Source organism: Eumetopias jubatus, unplaced genomic scaffold, assembly GCF_037043125.1.
Source record: "Eumetopias jubatus isolate StellerSeaLion01/CBP00866 unplaced genomic scaffold, mEumJub1_p1.0 scaffold_4, whole genome shotgun sequence".
In the NCBI taxonomy this organism is placed as follows: Eukaryota; Metazoa; Chordata; class Mammalia; order Carnivora; family Otariidae; genus Eumetopias; species Eumetopias jubatus.
Genome location: NW_028274810.1, coordinates 12,356,276 through 12,375,388, shown reverse-complemented (window position 1 = coordinate 12,375,388; position 19,113 = coordinate 12,356,276). Strand labels below are relative to the sequence as shown.

Below are 19,113 nucleotides of genomic sequence, written 5' to 3'. Positions count from 1 at the left end.
CAGGTCCTCACCTGCCAAGTCTACTCGAGTCCGGCGGGAACAGCGAGTCTCGAGCAGGGCTGGCCTGAGGCGACCGAGGCGGGAGACTGCCGAAAATTAGGCAGGGCATGCCTTCTCCGTTATGATCCTTTGTTCCATCGCCATCCCGCCGCTGCCCCAAACCAGTGGCAACAATGGGCCAGCGCGGTTGGGTTTCCCAGTCAGGGGACCAAATGTTCCGGAACCTGGACTGGATCGGCCGATGGAAGAACTAAGCGGCACCCGGAGATCTTGGAGGATAGGTTTATTTAATGCTGGCAGGCTCAGAGGAGAATGATCTCCAAAGGTCTGAGCCCCGAGCACAAAGGGGGCGATTTATACACTTCTACTTCTGCATGCTTGGCACTTTTGGCACATGCGCGAAACGGGGCAGGGAGGAGGACCCGGATTGATGTGCGTGGGAAGCAGAGCAGGGAGAAGACCCCGGAAGAGCCCCGGGGCAAGGACTGGGGCTCTCTCGCTGGCTCTGCTGGCCATCTTAGGACACAGATTTTCCTTATCAGTATGTGTGTGTGTGTGTGTCTCTCTCTCTCTCTCTCTCTCACACACACACACACACACACACACACACACAGGACTATTACTAAGCCATCAAAAAGAATGAAATCTTGCCATTTGCAACAACATAAATGAATCTGGAGGGTATAATGCTAAGTGAAGCAAATCAGTCAGAGAAAGACAAATACCATATGATTTCACTCCTATGTGGGATTTAAGAAACAAAGTAAACGAACAAAGAAAAAATGAGACCAAAAAACCCCAGACTCTTAACTATAGAGAACAAACTGGGGGTTACCAGAGTGGAAGTGGGTGGAGGGATGGGTAAAATAGGTGAAGAGCATTACAGAATGTACTTGTGATGAGCACTGAGTAATGTATAGAAATGTTGGGGTTTTTTTTTCACATCTCAAGAGATTTTTATTTTATTTTTTTTTAAAGATTTTATTTATTTATTTGAGAGAGAGAGAATGAGAGGCAGAGCACAAGAGGGAAGAGGGTCAGAGGGAGAAGCAGACTCCCCACCGAGCAGGGAGCCCGATATGGGACTCGATCCTGGGACTCGATCCTGGGACTCCAGGATCATGACCTGAGCCGAAGGCAATCGCTTAACCAACTGAGCCACCCAGGTGCCCCGAGATTTTTATTTTTTAATAAATAAAAATTTTTCCAAATTTTTGTTTAAATTATAGTTAACATATAGTGGTATATTGGTTTCAGGAGTAGAATTTAGTGATTCATCACTAACATATAAAACCCAGTACTCATCATAACATGTGCCCTCTTTAAAACCCATCACGCATTTAGCCCAACTCCCCACCGATCTCCCTCCCTCAATCTTCGGTTTATACCCTATCATTAAGTGTCTCTTATGGTTTGCTTCCCTCTCTCTCTCTCTCTTTTTTTCTTTCCCATATGTTCATCTGTTTTGTTTCTTAAATTCCACATATGAGTGAAATCATATGGTATTTGTCTTTCTCTGACTGACTTATTTCTCTGACCACAATACGCTCTAGCTCCATCCACACCATTGCAAATGGCAAGATTTCATTCTTTTTGATGGCTGGATAATATTACCTTGTATATAGAGCTTGAAGTCTGGAATTGTGATGCCTCCAGCTTTGCATTTCCTTTTCAGGATTGCCTTGGCTATTCGGGGGTCTTCTGTGGTTCCATACAAATTTTAGGATTATTCTGTGAAAAATGCTGGTGGTATTTTTATTTTTAAAGTTTTATTTTTAAGTAATCTCTATACCCAATGTGGGGCTTGAACTCACAACTCTGAGATCAAGAGTCTCACATTCTACTGACTGAACCACCCAGGTGCCTGTTGGTGGTATTTTGATAGGGATTGCATTGAATGTGTAGATTGCTTTGGGTAGTATAGACATTTTAAAAATATTTGTTCTTCTAGTCCATGAGCATGGAATGTTTTTCCATTTCCCTGTGTCCTCTTCAGTTTCTTTCATAAGTGTTCTATAGTTTTCAGAGTACAGATCTTTTACTTCTTTGCTTAGGCTTATTCCTAGGTATCTTATTGTTTTTGGTGCAACTGTAAATGGGATCGATTCCTTGATTTCTTTTTCTGCTGCTTTATTATTGGTGTATAGAAATGCAAAAGATTTCTGTACGTTGATTTATACCCTGTGACTTTGCTGAATTCATGTATTAGTTCTAGCAACTTTTTGGTGGAGTCTTTTGGGTTTCCTACATGGAGTATCATATTGTCTACAAATAGTGAAAGTTTGACTCCTTCCTTGATGATTTGGATGGCTTTATTTCTTTTTGTTGTCTGATTACTGAGGCTAAGACTTCTAATACTATGTTAAATAGTAATGGTGAGAGTGGACATCCCTGTTGTGTTCCTGACCAAAGAGGAAAAGCTCTCTGTTTTTTCCCACTGAGGATGATATTAACTGTGGGTCTTTCCTATATGGCCTTTATGGTGTTGAGGTATGCTCCATCTATACCTACTATGTTGAGAGTTTTTGTCAAGAATGGATGCTGTATTTTTTAAAAAGATTTTATTTATTTATTTGACAGAGAGAGACACAGTGAGAGAGGGAACATATGCACGGGGAGTGAGAAAGGTTGAAGCAGGCTTCCCGCTGAGTAGGGACCCCGATGTGGGGCTCAATCCTAGGACCCTGGGATCATGACCTGAGCCAAAGGCAGCCGCTTAATGACTGAGCCACCCAGGCGCCCCTTTTATCCTTTCTTTTATTAATGTAGTGTATCATGTTGATTGATTTGAGGTATTGAGCCACTCCTCCAGCCCAGGAATAAATTCCACTTGATCGTGGTCAAAATTCTTTTAAAATACCGTTGGCTTAGATTTGCTGGTATCTTGTTGAGAATTTTTGCATCCATGTTCATCAGGGATATTGACCTGTAATTCTCCTTTTCAGTGGGATCTTTGTCTGGTTTTGGAATCAAGTTAATACTGGCATCATAGAATGAGTTTGGAAGTTTTCCTTCCATTTCTATTTTTTGGAAGAGTTTGAGAAGAATAGGTATTAACTCTTCTTCTTCTTCTTCTTTTTTAAGCTTTTATTTATTTATTTGACAGAGAGAGACACAGTGAGAGAGGGAACACAAGCAGAGGGGGTGGGAGAGGGAGACGCAGGCTTCCCGCAGAGCAGGGAGCCTGATGCAGGGCTCGATCCCAGGACCCTGGGACCATGACCTGAGCCAAAGGCAGACGCTTAACGACTGAGCCACCCAGGCGCCCCAGGTATTAGTTCTTTAAATGTCTTGTAGAATTCCCCTGGGAAGCCCTTTGGCTTTGGACTTTTGTTTGTTGGGAGATTTTTGATTACTGATTCACGTTCTTTGCTGGTTATGGGTCTGTTCAAATTCTCTATTTCTTCCTGTTTCAGTTTTGGCACTTCGTATGTTTTAGGAATTTATCTCTTTCTTCCAGATTGCCCAGTTTGTTGGCATTTAATTTTTCAGAGTATTCTCTTATGATTGTTTGTATTTCTGTGGTGTTGGTTGTGATCTCTCATAGTTCCTTCCTGGTTTTATTTATCTGGGTCCTCTCTCTTTTGTTTTTAGTAAGTCTGGTTAGGGGCTTATCACTTTTATTAATTCTTTCAAAGAACCAGTTCTTAGTTTCATTGATCTGTTCTGTTTTTGTTTGTTTCTATATCATTTATTTCTGCTCTAATCTTTATTATTTCCCATCTTCTGGTGGCTTTAGGGTTCATTTGCTGCCCCTTTTCTAGCTCCTTTAGGTGTAAGGTTAGGTTGTGTATTTGACACTTTTCTTGCTTCTTGAGATAGGTCTGTATTGCAATATGTTTCCCTCTTAGGACCACCTTTGCTGCATCCCAAAGGTTTTGGACTGTCATGTTTTCATTTTCATTTGCTTTCAGGTATTTTTTTAAATTTCTTCTTTAATTTCCTGATTAACCCATTCATTCTTAATAGGACGTTCTTTAACCTCTATATATATATGTGGTTTTTCCAAATTTTTTCTTGTGATTGACTTCAGGTGTCATAGCATTGTGGTCTGAAAATATACATAGTATGCTTATCTTTTTGTACTTGTTGAGGGCTGATTTGTGACCCAGTATGTGATCTATTCTGGAGAAGGTTCCACGTGCACTCCAGAAGAATGTGTATTCTGCTGCTTTAGGATGAAATGTTCTGACTGTATTTGTTAAGTCCATCTGGTCCGGTGTGTCATTCAAAGCCACTGTTTCCTTGTTGATTTTCTGCTTAGATGATCTGTCCATTGCTCTAAGTGGGGCATTAAAGTTCCCTACTATTATTGTATTATTATCAATGAGTTTCTTTATGTTTGCTATTAATAATATTTTATGTTTGTATTTAAATTTTTTTAAAGATTATTTATTTATTTGACAGAGCACAAACAGATGAAGCAGCAGGCAGTTGGAGAGGGAGAAGCCGGCTCCCTGCTGAGCAAGGAGCCCAAAGCGGGGCTCAATCCCAGGACCCTGGGATCATGACCTGAGCTGAAGGCAGACGCTTAACCAACTGAGCCACCCAGGCACCCCTTTATGTTTGTTATTAACTGACTTATATATTTGGGTGCTCCCATGTTGGGGTAATAAATATTTACAATTGTTAGATCTTCTTGATGGATAGACCCCTTAATTATGATATAGTGACCTTCTTCATCTCTTGTTGCAGTCTGTGCTTTGAAATCTAGTGTATATAAGTATGGTTGCTCCTGCTTTCTTTTGACATCCATTAGCATGATAAATGGTTCTCCACCCGCTCACCTTCAATCTGCATGTGTCTTTAGATCTAAAATGAGTTTCTAGTAGGTAGTATATAGATGGGTCTTGTTTTTTGTTTTTTGGGTTTTTTTATCCATTCTGTTACCCTATGTCTTTTGATTGGAGCATTTAGTCCGTTTACATTCATAGTGATGATTGATAGATATGAATTTAGTGCCATTGTATTACCTATAAATTTGGTGTTTCTGGTGATGTTTTCAGTTCCTTTCTAGTCTTTGTTGTTTTTGGTCTTTCTTTCCCACTCAAAGAGTCCCCTTTAATATTTCTTGCAGGGTTGGTTTAGTGTTCATGAACTCCTTTAGTTTTATTTTGTCTGGGAAACTCTTTAGTTTCCTTCTATTCTGAATGACAGCCTTGCTGGATAAAGTATTCTTGGCTGCATATTTTTCCCATTCAACACATTGACTATATCATGCCACTTTCTTCTGGCCTGCCAAATTTCTGTGGACAGATCTGCTGTAAACATTATCTGTCTTCCTTTATAGGTTAAGGACTTTTTTCCCCCTTAGCTGCTTTTAGGATTCTTTCCTTGTCTGTGTATTTTGCAAAATTGACTACAATAGGTCTTAGTGTGGGCCGGCTTTTGTTGAATTTGATGGGAGTTCTCTGTGCCTCTTGGATTCTGATGTCTGTTTTCTTCCTCAGATTAGGACAGTTTTCAGCTATAATTTGCTCAAATAAACCTTCTGCCCCTTTTTCCCTCTCTTCTTCGTTTGGGACTTAAGATACAAATTTATTACACTTTAAGGAGTCACTGAGTTCTCTAAGTCTGCATTCGTGATCCAATACTTTTCTTTCCTTCTTCTTTTCAGCTTCATTATTTTCCATAATTTTATTTTTATATCACTGATTTGTTCTTCCACTTCATCCATCCTCATTGTCATTGCTTTCAGTTGGTTTTGCATCTCAGTTATAACAGTTTTTATTTTGGCCAGACTAGTTTTTAGTTCTTTTATCTCTGCCGTGAGAGATTCTCTCATGTCTTCTATACTTTTCTTAGCTAATACCCTTATGATTGTTGTTTTAAATTCTGGTTCAGGCATCTTACTTATATCTGTTTTGATTATATCCCCAGCCATTACTTTTTCCTGTTCTTTCTTTTGGGATGAATTCCTCTGTCTTGTCATTTTGTCTAGTCACTGTGTGTGTGTGTGTGTGTGTGTGTGTGTGTGTGTTAGAAAGCCTATTATAGTCCTGCTCCTGAGAGTAATGGCTATATTAAGAAGAGCTCCTGTACTGTCTTGGGCCTGGTGCTTCAGGAAGTGTTTCAGAGTGTGCACTGTGCTGCTGTGTTTTGGCTGCTCCTTCCTTCAGGTCAGTCCTCTGCAGAGTTTCTCTTTGCCTACAGTGTGTGTGTTTGGACCTTTTCCACTGTGCATCAAGTTTTATTTATTTATTTATTTATTTATTTATTTTTTTTAAGATTTTAGTTATTTATTTGAGAGAGAGAGAGTGAGAGATAGAAAGCACGAGAGGGAAGAGGGTCAGAGGGAGAGGCCGACTCCCCGCTGAGCAGGAAGCCCCATGTGGGACTCGATCCCGGGACTCCAGGATCATGACCTGAGCCGAAGGCAGTCGCCCAACCAACTGAGCCACCCAGGCGCCCTGTGCATCAAGTTTTAATTAGATGTATTCTGGTCTGTTTGTTAAAAGAAGCTAGATCCTCAGAGAAAGAAAAATACCATATGATTTCACTCATATGTGGAATTTAAGAAACAAAACAGATGAACATATGGGAAGGAGGGGGAAGAGAGAGAGAGAGAGAGGAAAACGAACCATAAGAGAATCTTAATAATAGAGAACAAACAGGGTTGCTGGAAGGGAGGTGGGGGGCGCTAAATGGGTGATGGGTATTAAGGAGGGCACTTGTTATAATGAGCACTGGGTGTTATATGTAAGTGATGAATCACTAAATTCTATTCTTGAAACCACTATTTCATTATATGTTAACTAACTAGAATTTAAATAAAAATAAAAAAAAGCTAGATCCTATTTCCTGTAGAGCTGAAGATTTGCAGCACTCTATGATCAGTAGACTTGGTGCATGAAAGGGGCTTGTGCTGGTCTTGGGGGTGTGGGGGCGGCTGCACTGATTGTCAGGCAGACTTGCCCTAGTGGAGATGCACCTGCAGGGTGCAGGGGGGCTCCACTGCTTATAAAAACTTGTGGTAGTCACCCCTCTCTTTTTCCCAGTCAGTGATTTGGGGGAAGAGTTTTTCTTGTGCAATCCTCTGTGTGCTGTTTTCACTCTGTCTCTCTCTCTTTCTCACTCACCTCTCCATGATCAGACTCCCTCCCCTCACAGCGCCTGCAATTCTTTTCTCCCCCAGTCAACTGTCCACAGCTCCTACCTTCCATGAGGTGGCCGTTTTTCTACCTCTAGATGTGCAGTTTTTTCTCTCTGTCCTCAGATTGGTTTCTTGAGTGTTCAGAATGATTTGATACTTATCTAGCTGTGTTCAAGAGACAAGGCAAGCTTAGGGTCCCCCTACTCCTCTGCCATCTTAACTCCCATGTATAGAATCAATTTTGCCTCCCCCCTTTTTTTCCCCTAAAAGTACATTATATATATGGATCTAACCAGTTTATGTTGTGCTTTTTTCATTTAATGTTGTATCATGTTTTTAACATAAGGATCTTTCCATGCTATTAGACTTCATAACCATCTATTTAAATATATTGCTACACATTTAAGGATTTTCAAATATAGTACTCATTTCACTGTCAGGTATGTCAGGAAAAGTCACCCGAAGAGTTTGAAAGACAAAAAACTCAAGGCACTTAAATATTTTTGTTTGTTTGTTTCAGTGTTTAATTTAAATTCCAGTTAGTTAATATATAGTGTAATATTAGTTTCAGGAGTAGAATTTAGTGATTCATCACTAATATATAACACCCAGTGCTCATCACAACAAATAGGGCACTTAAATATTTTTAAGACTCTGTTAAATGTCAGGATTAAAAAGGCTTTTCTAAGAACATACAGATGACCAAGCACATGAAAATATGGTCAACATCATTAGTTGTCAGAGGAATTAAGTTAAAGAGCCTGACTATGCCAGGTGCTGACAGGATGCAGAATAACTAGAACTCTCGTACATTGCCAGTTGGATTACAAATTGGTTTGGCCACTTCAACAATAGTTTTATAGCTTTTTACAAAGTTAAACATGTATTTGCCACATGACCCAGTAACTCCAATGCTAGGCATTTTCCCAAGAGAAATGAAAGCATATGTCTACATAGACCTCTGTGTGAATGTTTATAGAAGTTTTATTCATAATAGCCAAAAAGTGGAAAAAACCAGAGTCCATCAACTGGTGGATAGATTTACAAATTATGGTACATCCACACAAAGAAATATTACTCAGCAATAAAAAACAACAAACTATGTATAAATACAATGACATGGATGAATCATAAAACATTATGCCATGTAAAGAAGCCAGGCACAGGGGCACCTGGGTGGCTCAGTTGGTTGTTTGCCTTGGGCTCAGGTCATGATCTCAGGGTCCTGGAATCAAGCCCCTTGTTGGGCTCCCTGCTCAGCAGGGACCCTGCTTCTTCCTCTCTCTCCCTGTTTGTGCTCTCTCTTGCTATCTTTCTCCCTCTCTTAAATAAATAAAATCTTAAAACAAAGAAGCCAGACACAGGAGGTTACTCTATTATTCACAATGCTTCTGACATCCAATTTTTTCCACAACAACAACCCCTTCTCCAACTCCAGACTCTAAACTAGGTGTCCTACACTTCCATTCAATGCTGACACTTAGTCCGTAGAGTTAGTGTCAGATTCCACAGGTTTAAAGGTTGCCCTTACTTCAGATTCCAGTCACAAGCCCTGGGGTGCCACCTGTACCTCTGACCAACTAGCTCTAAGCTGGGAGTTCCCATCACTCTTTTCTCAGGTCTGCTAATTTGCCAGGAATTTCACAAAACTCAGGGAAACACTTTGCTTACATTTATTAGTTTATTTCTAAAGGATACAATGCAGGAACTGCCAAACAGAAGGGCCACAATGGGCGAGGTATGTGGGGAGGCATGGCATGGAGCTTCCATGCCCTGCCCGAGCACACTACCCTCCCAACACCAGCCCGTCAATGTACCCACCAACCAGGAAGCTCTCTAAGCCTTGTAGTTTAGGAGTTTTTATGGAGGTTTCATTACATAGACACAACTGATTAAATCATTGGCTGTTAGTAATTGAACTCAACTTCCACAAGAGGTCACGGGGAGGGGCTGAAAGTTCCAACCCTCTAATCATGCCTTGGTCTTTCTGGAGACCAGCCTCATTCTTGAAGCTATCTAGGGGGTTCCAGCCACCAGTCATCTAATTAGCATGCAGAAGACACTCATCACTTGGGAAATCCAAGGGTTTTAGGAACAGTGTACCAGGAACTAGGGACAAAGACCAGATATATATTTCTTATTATGCCAGCTACATGCCTTGTGATTTCATTTATTCCGTTCTAGAAAAGGCAAAACTATAAGGGACAGAAATCAGATCAGTGGTCGCCAGGAGCTGTAGATAAGAGAAAGGAAGTGACTGCTGAGAGGCTGGAGGGAATTATTTTGGTTGTTTGAAATGTTCTATGTGGGCGTGGGAGTTATTTATGTAAATACCATTCATCAAACTTCAGTCTTATAAAAGAGATTTATCCTGTATGTAAAGTATACCTTAATAAGTATGACTTCAAATAGAAGTGATTTCCATCTGTTATCTTTTGTAAATCTCCTGACCCCAAAGGTTGTGACAAATGCTTTATGACTGCTGTAAAGGCACGAAATAAAAATCCCATCAATGGACACTTGGTGTTGATGTAGTTCTTCAATACAGGTGGGTTTAGTGGGGTGAGGTCCAGAGCCGATGACCAAGAAAGAATTCTTGAGACGTCTTTGGTGCAAAATGGTGGTTTTATTAAAGCCTGGGGACAGGACCCGTGGACAGAAAGAGCTGCTGCACCAGGGTTGTGAGGGGTGGCTAATTATATACTATGGAGTTGGGGGAGGTAAGGAAAAGGGAGGTTTTCTAAAGAACTTCTGTATGCTAAAGAGGACCTACAAGATACTGGAGGCCTTTCCATAGTCAAGGTTGTTTTTCCCTCTAGTCAGGCATTAACATTGAGACAGTTGGGAGCTTCCTGGAGGAATGTCACATGTATCCCATTCAGGAGTGGGGAGCAGGGAGGTTGCAGGGCATCAGCTTGTGCTTTGTCCTCATCTAGCCTTCTGTTCCCTCATCCATAGGACTTCCACACAAATGTCCCATGACCATGATGAGCAGCCCTAATAGAACATGATTCAGTAGAATTTTTCAGGTATTTTTGGTCCAAAGCTCCTCTGGTTATCCATGATTCAGAAGGGAAGTTTCTCCTCTTTGGGGCCCCATGGGCCTCTCTGTTCTGTAGATTCTGCTGCTTTAATAACTTCTTTTGGCTTCTCCTCTTTACTTTCCTTTTTCTGCTGATTCTCTGCTTTCTGCTCTTTTGCCACAAGTTGATAATTGATGCCCATGCCAATGAAGAGATAGATGCCTGCTATAATGAGGATCACACCACATGCCCAGTAGGTGTATTTGTAGTCTCCATAGATGTCATTCAGACGACCTAAAGATATCCAAAACAAAGTTATGTGGACAAAAGTAAACAAGTATACCTTCCCCAAAGAGAGCTGAAGGATCCACTCAGAAAGAAGATGTCAACCAATCCTCAAAGAGCCCACAAATGACAGATTCATCTAAAAAGGAACTGCTAACAATGATCTCATCTTTTATGATGTCACATTTGGTTTTAGATGGCCTTGCCTATTCCGTTACTTTTGCACCTTGAAAGTAATGAAATCTTGGCCAGTTGGAATGGGGAAAGACCCAGAGATCACCTAGAATCAAGTCTCTCCCTTCACAATGGAAAAATTTGTTGCTCAAAAGAGGCTTAGGAGTCTTGCCCCAGGCCCCAGAACTAATTGCAGTCCCCCTCCCCATGCTCTTTTGCTGACCTCAGCATTCCCAAAGCAGCCCTGGGGGACACTTGTCCTAAGCTACAGAATTAACTAATAGCAACACCTTTCCACCATCCTAAGTGCTTAACCCTCGCGACAGGCAGCATCTGTCATCACACTCACTGTGTACAAAGTCAGACTTAAGAAATGGCACATCCTAGGCTCCTCCAGTGAAGAGTCACCACGTGCATTAGCATATTAAAGGTTTTGCAAGGTCCTCTAGTAGAGCAATCTATCAAACTTGGTGTTCCCCAAATTTTTTTGGCCATGAAATCCTCACGATAGTAGAATTTATTAGCATCTCATCAAATTGGCATGTTAAGGAATAAACTCTGGAAAACCCTACTCTGTACCTCGGAGAAGGACTGAATATAACCAATTCAAACAGGATTCCATGTGTTTTTCTAACTCAGGGCACTGGCCATCCAGCCAAACTTACTGAGCCTACGCATGCACCAGGCACTGGGCTACTGGCCGTGAGGATAAGGGAGAGCAGAGGAGAAAACCTCCACAGTTCAGTGGACAAGAGAAATGTTAATCAAATAATTACACAAACCTGACAAGGAGGGTTTGCAAGCAGAAAATAGGGGGTTGGCAGCAGCAAGCAGGGTCAGGAGGCTTCTCTCAAAGTGTAAATGAAGCAGAGACCTAGAGGGGGATGGGAGTTATCCAGGAGGAGGACTTGGGAGAAAGCTGTGGCCAGGGAACAGCAAGTGCAAAGGCAGGTGGGAGGAAGCGGGGTGTGAGAGGGAAGGAGGAAGGGCGGGGCTGCTGGAGCAGAGAGAACAAAAGGTGAGTGAGGGGAAATGAGGCTGGAGACATTGGTGGCCAGGCTGGGGGGCACCTCGTAGGCCACATTAGGGAATCTGATCTCCACCCTGAGAACAATGGGAAGCAACTGGAAAGATCTAATCAGCTGGGCTATCAGGTTTGCATTTGCACAGATAAATTTTGCCTGCAGAGTAGAAAACAGATTGAAGGCCGGATAGAATGGATATGGGTTGATCAGCCAGGAGGCTCATGGATGGAGCAGCCCAGATGGGAGACAGGAGCTGTGGACAGGGTGGTGGTGTGGTGGAAAAGTGGGCCTATTAGAAAGAGATTTAGGTGCTTACTTATAGGACTTGGACTCTCATTGGATGTAGGGAGGAATGAGAGTGGGGAGTTCAGAAAAGTGAGTAGTGGCTCTTCTTTTATGAATCCTTCCTTATTTATAATGCATAATCTCAAAAGAATGAGTCATATCCAGAGGAAGTCTAAATGATTATTGCATTTTGCATTAATAATAATTTTAAATTGTAAACAATTTGGTATTCTTAGAGAATCATCCATCAAGTTTTATGGTCACTTACTAGTTGTATGATCTTGGGCAAGTTATTTCACTTTTAGAAGCCTCTGTTTCTTCATTGGTAAAGTAGGGACATTATTAGTCTTACCTCATAGACTTGTGAGATAGGACGGGGTATATGAAATGATTAAGACAGTCCCTGGTACACTGTGAACCCTCGCCTGGTCAATATTGTTATTATTTTAAATGTTACTACTAAGATAAATTCCACAATTAAAATGAAATTACCAAAGTAGTTTAAAGGTGGAGTATATGTTATATATTTTTCTATAATAAACATGTTAGTTTTATGATCAGAAAAGGTTTTTTTAACAAATATTTAAATTTGCAATTGTTTTTGACTCCCCTTTCAGCTTGATGTTTGAATGTAATTCAATTCTGTAAGAATCTGAGCAATTATGCTGTGCCAAACATTGTGCCAACACAGGCTACAGAAATGAGAAATACTTTCTGCCACCCAGCAGCTTACTAATCTTGGCTTTCTATCATCTTTTCCATCTTCTATGTCTGTTTCATGTTAACAGAACTAAAGAGGTAGTAAGGCATACTATACCTAAAAGTGGTGGCCCCAGGAGGACTGGACAGCATTCCACAATGGTCACCAATCCCACGGCGCTGGAGAACCTCTGGGATCCAATAATGTCCATCAGTGTTTCAAACAACACCGAGCTAAACCACCCAAATGCAAATCCAAGGAAGCCCACATAGACACAGAATCCAATGTAGCTGGAGGATAAAGGTGCTAGCAGATGACACACTCCGTTTGCAACAATAGAAGCCGCAAAAAAATACTGAACTCGAGGTCTTACCCACTTGGTGTTGGCTACAAGTCCCATAGAAGGTCTGGCTACCATGTCAACAAAAGCCAGAATGGAAAGAAGGAAGGCAGACTTCTCACTAGAGTAATGTTGACTCTTGGCATAACTATTAAGAAAGACTAAAGGAGTAGCCATACCAAAAGCCATTATCACATTCCCAGAGAGGTACAGTAAAAAGCCTCTGTGGGTAAACAGGGATAAATCCATAACTTTGTTAATTGTTTGAAAAACTGATCGTTTTTCTTCTTTGGCGTTTCCGCCATTAAAGTCTGTATTTGCATTGCCTGCCTCCTTTTCTACATTAGATTTTCCAGCTTCCTGAAGGGATTCTTTAGACCTATCTTTCCCTGCACTTGTTGGTGGGGGCCCTATTGGTCGCATCAGGGCTCCAGCTACACAGCAGTTAAGTAGGAGGCCCCCAAGAATTAGGAAGCTCCCTCTCCAGCCAAAGATACCAAAGAGAGCCTGATTGAGGGGGGCCAGAGTGGAGAGGAACACAGGGCTGCCTGCCATGGCCAGTCCATTTGCCAATGGTCGCCTGTTGTAGAAATACTTGCCAATCATGGTCAGAGCAGGATTCAAGTTGAAGGCGAGCCCAAGACCTGGGGAGGAGGGGGGAAGAATTACATACCGTAATAAATGTCAGAAACATATTTGTTATTAATCAACTAGACAAACTGAATAGCAAGAGGTCAAAATCATCATTATAACTAGTAGATCATTAAGTGGGCTGTTATCAAATACAGACATAAAGTCTCTTTATGCAACAAATAATAGATTTAAAATATAACATTAAAATAATTCTTTTTGCTTTAGCAAAAATAAGAATAATAAATGTAGGCTTCTTTGTTTAATTTCATAATTTTAGGTTTCCTAAAGAATAGGGAATTGAAAACAAAAAGGAGAGAGGACAAATCTTGTAAAATCAGAGAGCAAGACAGAAGAGGAGGGGCAGACGGGCAGGAAAAGAAGAAAGGGGATGGGGGGAGAGAGAAAATATTTTAGGAGTGTAAACACAATATTGTGAAGATGCTAACATTACCTTAGTAAATCCATTAATTTAATGTAATTTCAATGAAAATGTCAATGCATTCAATTTTTCAGATGAAGTACAATGACTGTAAAATATACCCAGAGATGCGATGCCTGGGTGGCTCAGTCAGTTAAGCATCTGACTCTTGATTTTGGCTCAAGTCATGAATCTCAGGGTCGTTAGATTGAGCCCCATATCTAGCTCCGCACTCAGTCAGGAGTCTGCTTGGGATTCTCTCCCTCTTCCTTTGCCCCTCCCCCTGGTCTCTCACACTCTCGTTAAAATAAATAAATGAATCTTAAAAAAAAATACCCCTCAGAGAACAAATACATTAGAAATATTCAAAAAGTATAAATAATTGGTGGGACCAACACTAACAGATACAGAAATATTTTCTACCACTGCACGTACAGTAATGAGAACAGTGTGCACTTAGTCAAAAATGGAAAAACTGATAATAAAATCGGGGAAAAGTCCAGAAATAGGACCAAAAGATACTTTTATTTTTTTTTGAAGATTTATTTATTTATTTGAGAGAGCGAGAATGAGAGAGAGAGACAGTACCTGAGAGGGGGGAGGGTCAGAGGGAGAAGCAGACTCCCTGCCGAGCAGGGAGCCCGATATGGGACTCGATCCCGGGACTCCAGGATCATGACTCGAGCCGAAGGCAGTCGCTTAACCAACTGAGCCACCCAGGCGCCCCAAAAGATACTTTTAAATTAATAGGGAAAGAGTAGATTTTTCAATCAATGGAGCTGAGACGAGTATCCCAATAACCTCCTAAGTGGTCTCCCATTCTTGCTCCCTTAGTAGGTAACCCAGATTAGAATGCTACCCATTCAATCTCTCTAATGACAATCCACAGCTTTTCACTCTGGGTTAAGAAGTACCATGATTTGGCCCTTCCTTTCCTTCCTATCCGCATCTCAGCGTATTCTCATACATGCTCGGCACAGTTATTCCTCTAGATTTCCACAAGCCTGGCTCCTACTTATCATTCAGATCTCAACTCAAGGTCACCAACTCTGAGTGGACTTCCCTTTAGGGACCATTCAGCCTTTCTCCATCAAAATTCTCTGTTTCAAGTTTTTGCAAAGCACTTACCACAAGCTGATATTTTTCTTATTTACTCATTTATTTGTTGGTCCGTTTATTGTCTGCTTCCCTCCACTATAGAGCAGGAATCTTATCTACCATATTGACTCAATCCCCACAGAGCTTGAACAGTCCCTGACATACAGTAGGGACAAATACTTTTTGAATGAGTTAATAACAAACAGGCTGAATAACCAAGTGGGAACAAATGAAGTTCTGTTCCTTCCTGTTATTCAAATACTCTAGATGAATTACAATATTTAAATGTTTAAAATTTTAATTAATGTAGTAAAAGTACAGATCCAAAAAGAAAATACCTGTTATTAGCATTATCTCAGATCCTGCAGGTAGGACTGTACATTATTAGAAACTTTCTAAAAGGATATTTGGCCAATCACATCAAAAACCTTTTCCCCCAGTAATTCCACTTCTAAAATTTGTCCTAAGGGAATTGTCAAGTTCACAAAGAAATACAGAGAAGCACTATCATACAAATAGTGTTTATTAATAGTGAAAAATATAAACAACCTAAAGGTCTTTTAATTAGAAAATGGTGAAATAAACTATGGCACATCCATCCAATGGAAAATAGTAGCTGCTACAGTATGTTTATTGAGATGGGGAACTACATACATAATGTATTAGTAAGTAAAACAAAAAACTGGTTACAAACATCATACTAAAAAAGCATATGTGTATGCATAAAAAATGTATGAGCATCAAAATATTAATGGGTTCCTCTGAATTGTAGGACAATGGATGATCTATATCCTTTATCCTCAGCAGTTTCATTTCCCAAATTTAGCTATTAGAAAGGGGGAGAAGAGGTTTTCCCATGTGTGTCCTTAATCCCTTGAAAATGTATATGGCTTCTCTACCAAAAAATTCTTGCTTTGTTTCTGACATTCTCTCTTACTCTAATTTGAAAACAATTTCTTTTTGGGCAGAAGGATAATGAGTGGGAATAGCTGACGACCACCATTTCAACAACTTGCCACACACTCTTTACTTATGGTCACTATGTTTTCTTAAGACAAAAAAAATAATTTTTTTAAAAAAAAGAAGAAAGAAAAAAGCCCTCCCCTTGAATAAAAAAATAACCACCCCAAAGTGCCAGAACTTTCTTTAAAGACATGTTTCTCTGGGGGCGCCTGGGTGGCTCAGTTGGTTAAGCGTCTGCCTTCGGTTCGGGTCATGATCCTGGGGTCCTGGGATCGAGCCCCGCATCGGGCTCCCTGCTCAGCAGGGAGTCTGCTTCTCTCTCTGCCCCCTCCCCACCATGCTCTCTCTCTCTCTCTCAAATAAAGAAATAAAATCTTAAACAAAAAAAAAGACATGTTTCTCTGGTACTATGAAATTAACATATGTATAGCTCTTAAAAATGGTGATCCAATAATTTTTCTAATGAAGAATTTTCATTTTTCAAAAGAGTTGGCAGATGAATGCTATAAAGAGTCCACATAAAAATTAATGCTTGAAAATACATCAGTAGCAACTCACCTCCAATGAATCCAATATACAAGTAAAGTTCCTGAACAGTATTACAGAAAGAAGCTGCAATCAAGCCACAGCCTGACAAGCAGCCACCAACAATCATGATTGGACGACTGCCATATTTATTCACCAGGATACTGCTGATAGGACCTAGAAGAGAACCAGAAATTTAGTAACACAGAGAAGCCCACCCCTCACATCCACACCTGTACAAGGCATTACTGACACAAAAGGATGCCAAGACATAAATACCCCACCCCACAAAATAAACAGATAGAAGACAGCGGTAAGAAATATTGCTTTCTATTTTATTTCAGAGTCACAGCTTTGTGTAATGGGAAAAATATGGCATCGATTTTATAATGTACCATGTACATCTTCTATATACCTAGAACATACTGGATGGATTTTAACTGAAGTATGGAAGACTTTAGCCTATCTCCTTCAAGGCAGATTAGGCTGCAAATACCCTGATTGTAAGTGTTTATAGGATTCTTCATGTAGATGTATCCTATGTATCTAGGATATTATCAATATGTATGTAGCAAGTTTGCTCTCTTTTTAATTTTTTAGATGATCATCTGGAGCAAATGCACATGAACATGATGCAATGTATGAGCAAGTCTGATCAAACTCCTGACTTTAGAGCATATTTTCAAATTAGCTGAAATGTACTTTGTTTCTCATAGAAAACAATGACAAAACCAAAACAGAACTACAAAACAAGAATGCCTACCATCACCACTTTTCTTCAACATTATACAGGAGGTCCGAGGCAGTGCAGTAAGACAGGGGGGCAAGAAAGGTGTAAGGAAAGGAAGAAACCAAACTATCAGTATTTGCAAAGATAAGTTTGTCTATCTTAAAATTTTGAAAAAAAAAAATCTACCAATAAACTATTGGAAGTAATAGAGGTTAGCAGGGATATATAATTAAAACACAGACATCAGCGGCGCCTGGGTGGCTCAGCCATTAAGCGTCTGCCTTTGGCTCAGGTCATGATCCCAGGGTCCTGGGATCGAGCCCCGCATCTGGCTCCCTGCTCCGTGGGAAGCCTGCTTCTCCCTCTCCCACTCCCCCTGCTTGTGTTCCCTCTCTCGCTGTCTCTCTGTCTGTCAAGTAAATAAAATATGTAAAAAAAAAAGAAAAAGAAAAAACCCCACAAACATCAATTGACTTTCCATACACCAGCAACCAACACAAAACCATTTTTAAAGAAAATTATCCTTTATAATGATATTTGTTTTGCAATATAACTGACCTAACAGTGCATGGTTGTATGTAGCCTTTATTATTAAAGGGAATGAAAAATATGACTCCAACCACACAGCTTCAAAAACTAACATTTTAAATATCTTATACATAAAGGCATCAAGAACAAGAACTATTTAAAATGGAGCCTTTATCTGCCTATTGAAAATTAAAAGGGTAGGCCTTCCGGGTACTTACCTCCAGCATACATGACAGCAAACATAATAGAAGAGATCCATGACACTTCGCTGGTGCTGGCATTAAATATTTCTTCAATTTCTTTGTAAAATACAGAAATAGATTTGCCAAACGCACAAGAGAAGCCAATGGATATAAAAGCTCCAACAACCACTGCCCACCCCCAGCCACCATCTGGGGGGGTGGGTCTAACTGGAACGTCATTTGCTGGTGACATTGTACATAGCGATGAATTCCAAAATGCAGTTCAAATCCAAAAATCTAAAGGATATGAAATTAAAATAGTACATAACAAGTAGGTCAATATAAAGCACTTCCACAAAATGCCTTGCATTTATGTTTTAAATAACTGAGACGCTTTTCAATGTTACTTATACTCTGTGAACACAGTAGAAAAAGTCCAAGAGTCATAGTATTGCCCCAAATTTGTATAGGCTTAAAGTTGAAAATTCACCACTACTTGAACCATATACCAAAATCCTTTTCTTTTTTTTTTTTTTAAGATTTTATTTATTTATTCATGAAAGAGAGAGAGAGAGGCAGAGGGAGAGGCAGGCTCCCAGGGAGCAGGGAGCCCGATGCGGGACTCGATCCCAGGACCCTGGGATCATGACCTGAGCCGAAGGCAGACGCTTAACCATCTGAGCCACCCAGGCACCCCCTCCAAAATCCTTTTCAATCCTTTCCAATAAATATACTGCTTCTTCAAATTTATAAACATACCTGTTCTAATAATAGAAATCAGTAATTTCCCACATTATCAAGGATAACTAAGTAATTCATTTGACTTTATCTGTATGCAAAATGCACACTGCACACACTATAAAAGTTTCACAATCTAGTACTTCCTTTAAAATTTCTCTCCTTTCCCAAAATATATTCTCCAATACTCACCTGATTTTTCTGTTCTCTAGAATTTATAGGCTAACTTGGAAAATGTCAGGAAGGACATACTAATATCCCATAACTCACTAGAGATATAGCAATTTTCAAAAGAAAACTTCTTTCCACTTTGGGGCTATTATGAATAATGTTATGAAATATTGTGTGCAGGTTTTTGTGTGAACAAGTTTTC

At 40.3% G+C, this 19,113-nt stretch overlaps 1 protein-coding gene across 1 annotated transcript; it reads right to left on the bottom strand.

Moving 5' to 3' along the window:
* Window positions 1-10,159: 10,159 nt before the first annotated feature.
* Window positions 10,160-18,255, bottom strand: LOC114208107 (monocarboxylate transporter 1-like). Its single transcript, XM_028102197.2, has 4 exons — window positions 18,039-18,255; window positions 16,596-16,739; window positions 12,703-13,569; window positions 10,160-10,410 (listed from the first exon to the last, which is right to left on the bottom strand). Exons 1-4 carry the CDS (start codon window positions 18,253-18,255, stop codon window positions 10,160-10,162), a joined length of 1,479 nt encoding a protein of 492 aa, XP_027957998.2.
* Window positions 18,256-19,113: the final 858 nt, after the last annotated feature.

Excerpts from the sequence above, each read along its gene's own strand:
- LOC114208107 (XM_028102197.2), bottom strand. The coding sequence starts at position 18,255 with ATGTCACCAGCAAATGACGTTCCAGTTAGACCCACCCCCCCAGATGGT. Across the intron at positions 16,740-18,038 it reads TGCTGTCATGTATGCTGGAG|GTCCTATCAGCAGTATCCTG; the intron begins GTAAGTACCCGG and ends GTTCTCTTCTAG. Across the intron at positions 13,570-16,595 it reads GTATATTGGATTCATTGGAG|GTCTTGGGCTCGCCTTCAAC; the intron begins GTGAGTTGCTAC and ends CCTCCTCCCCAG.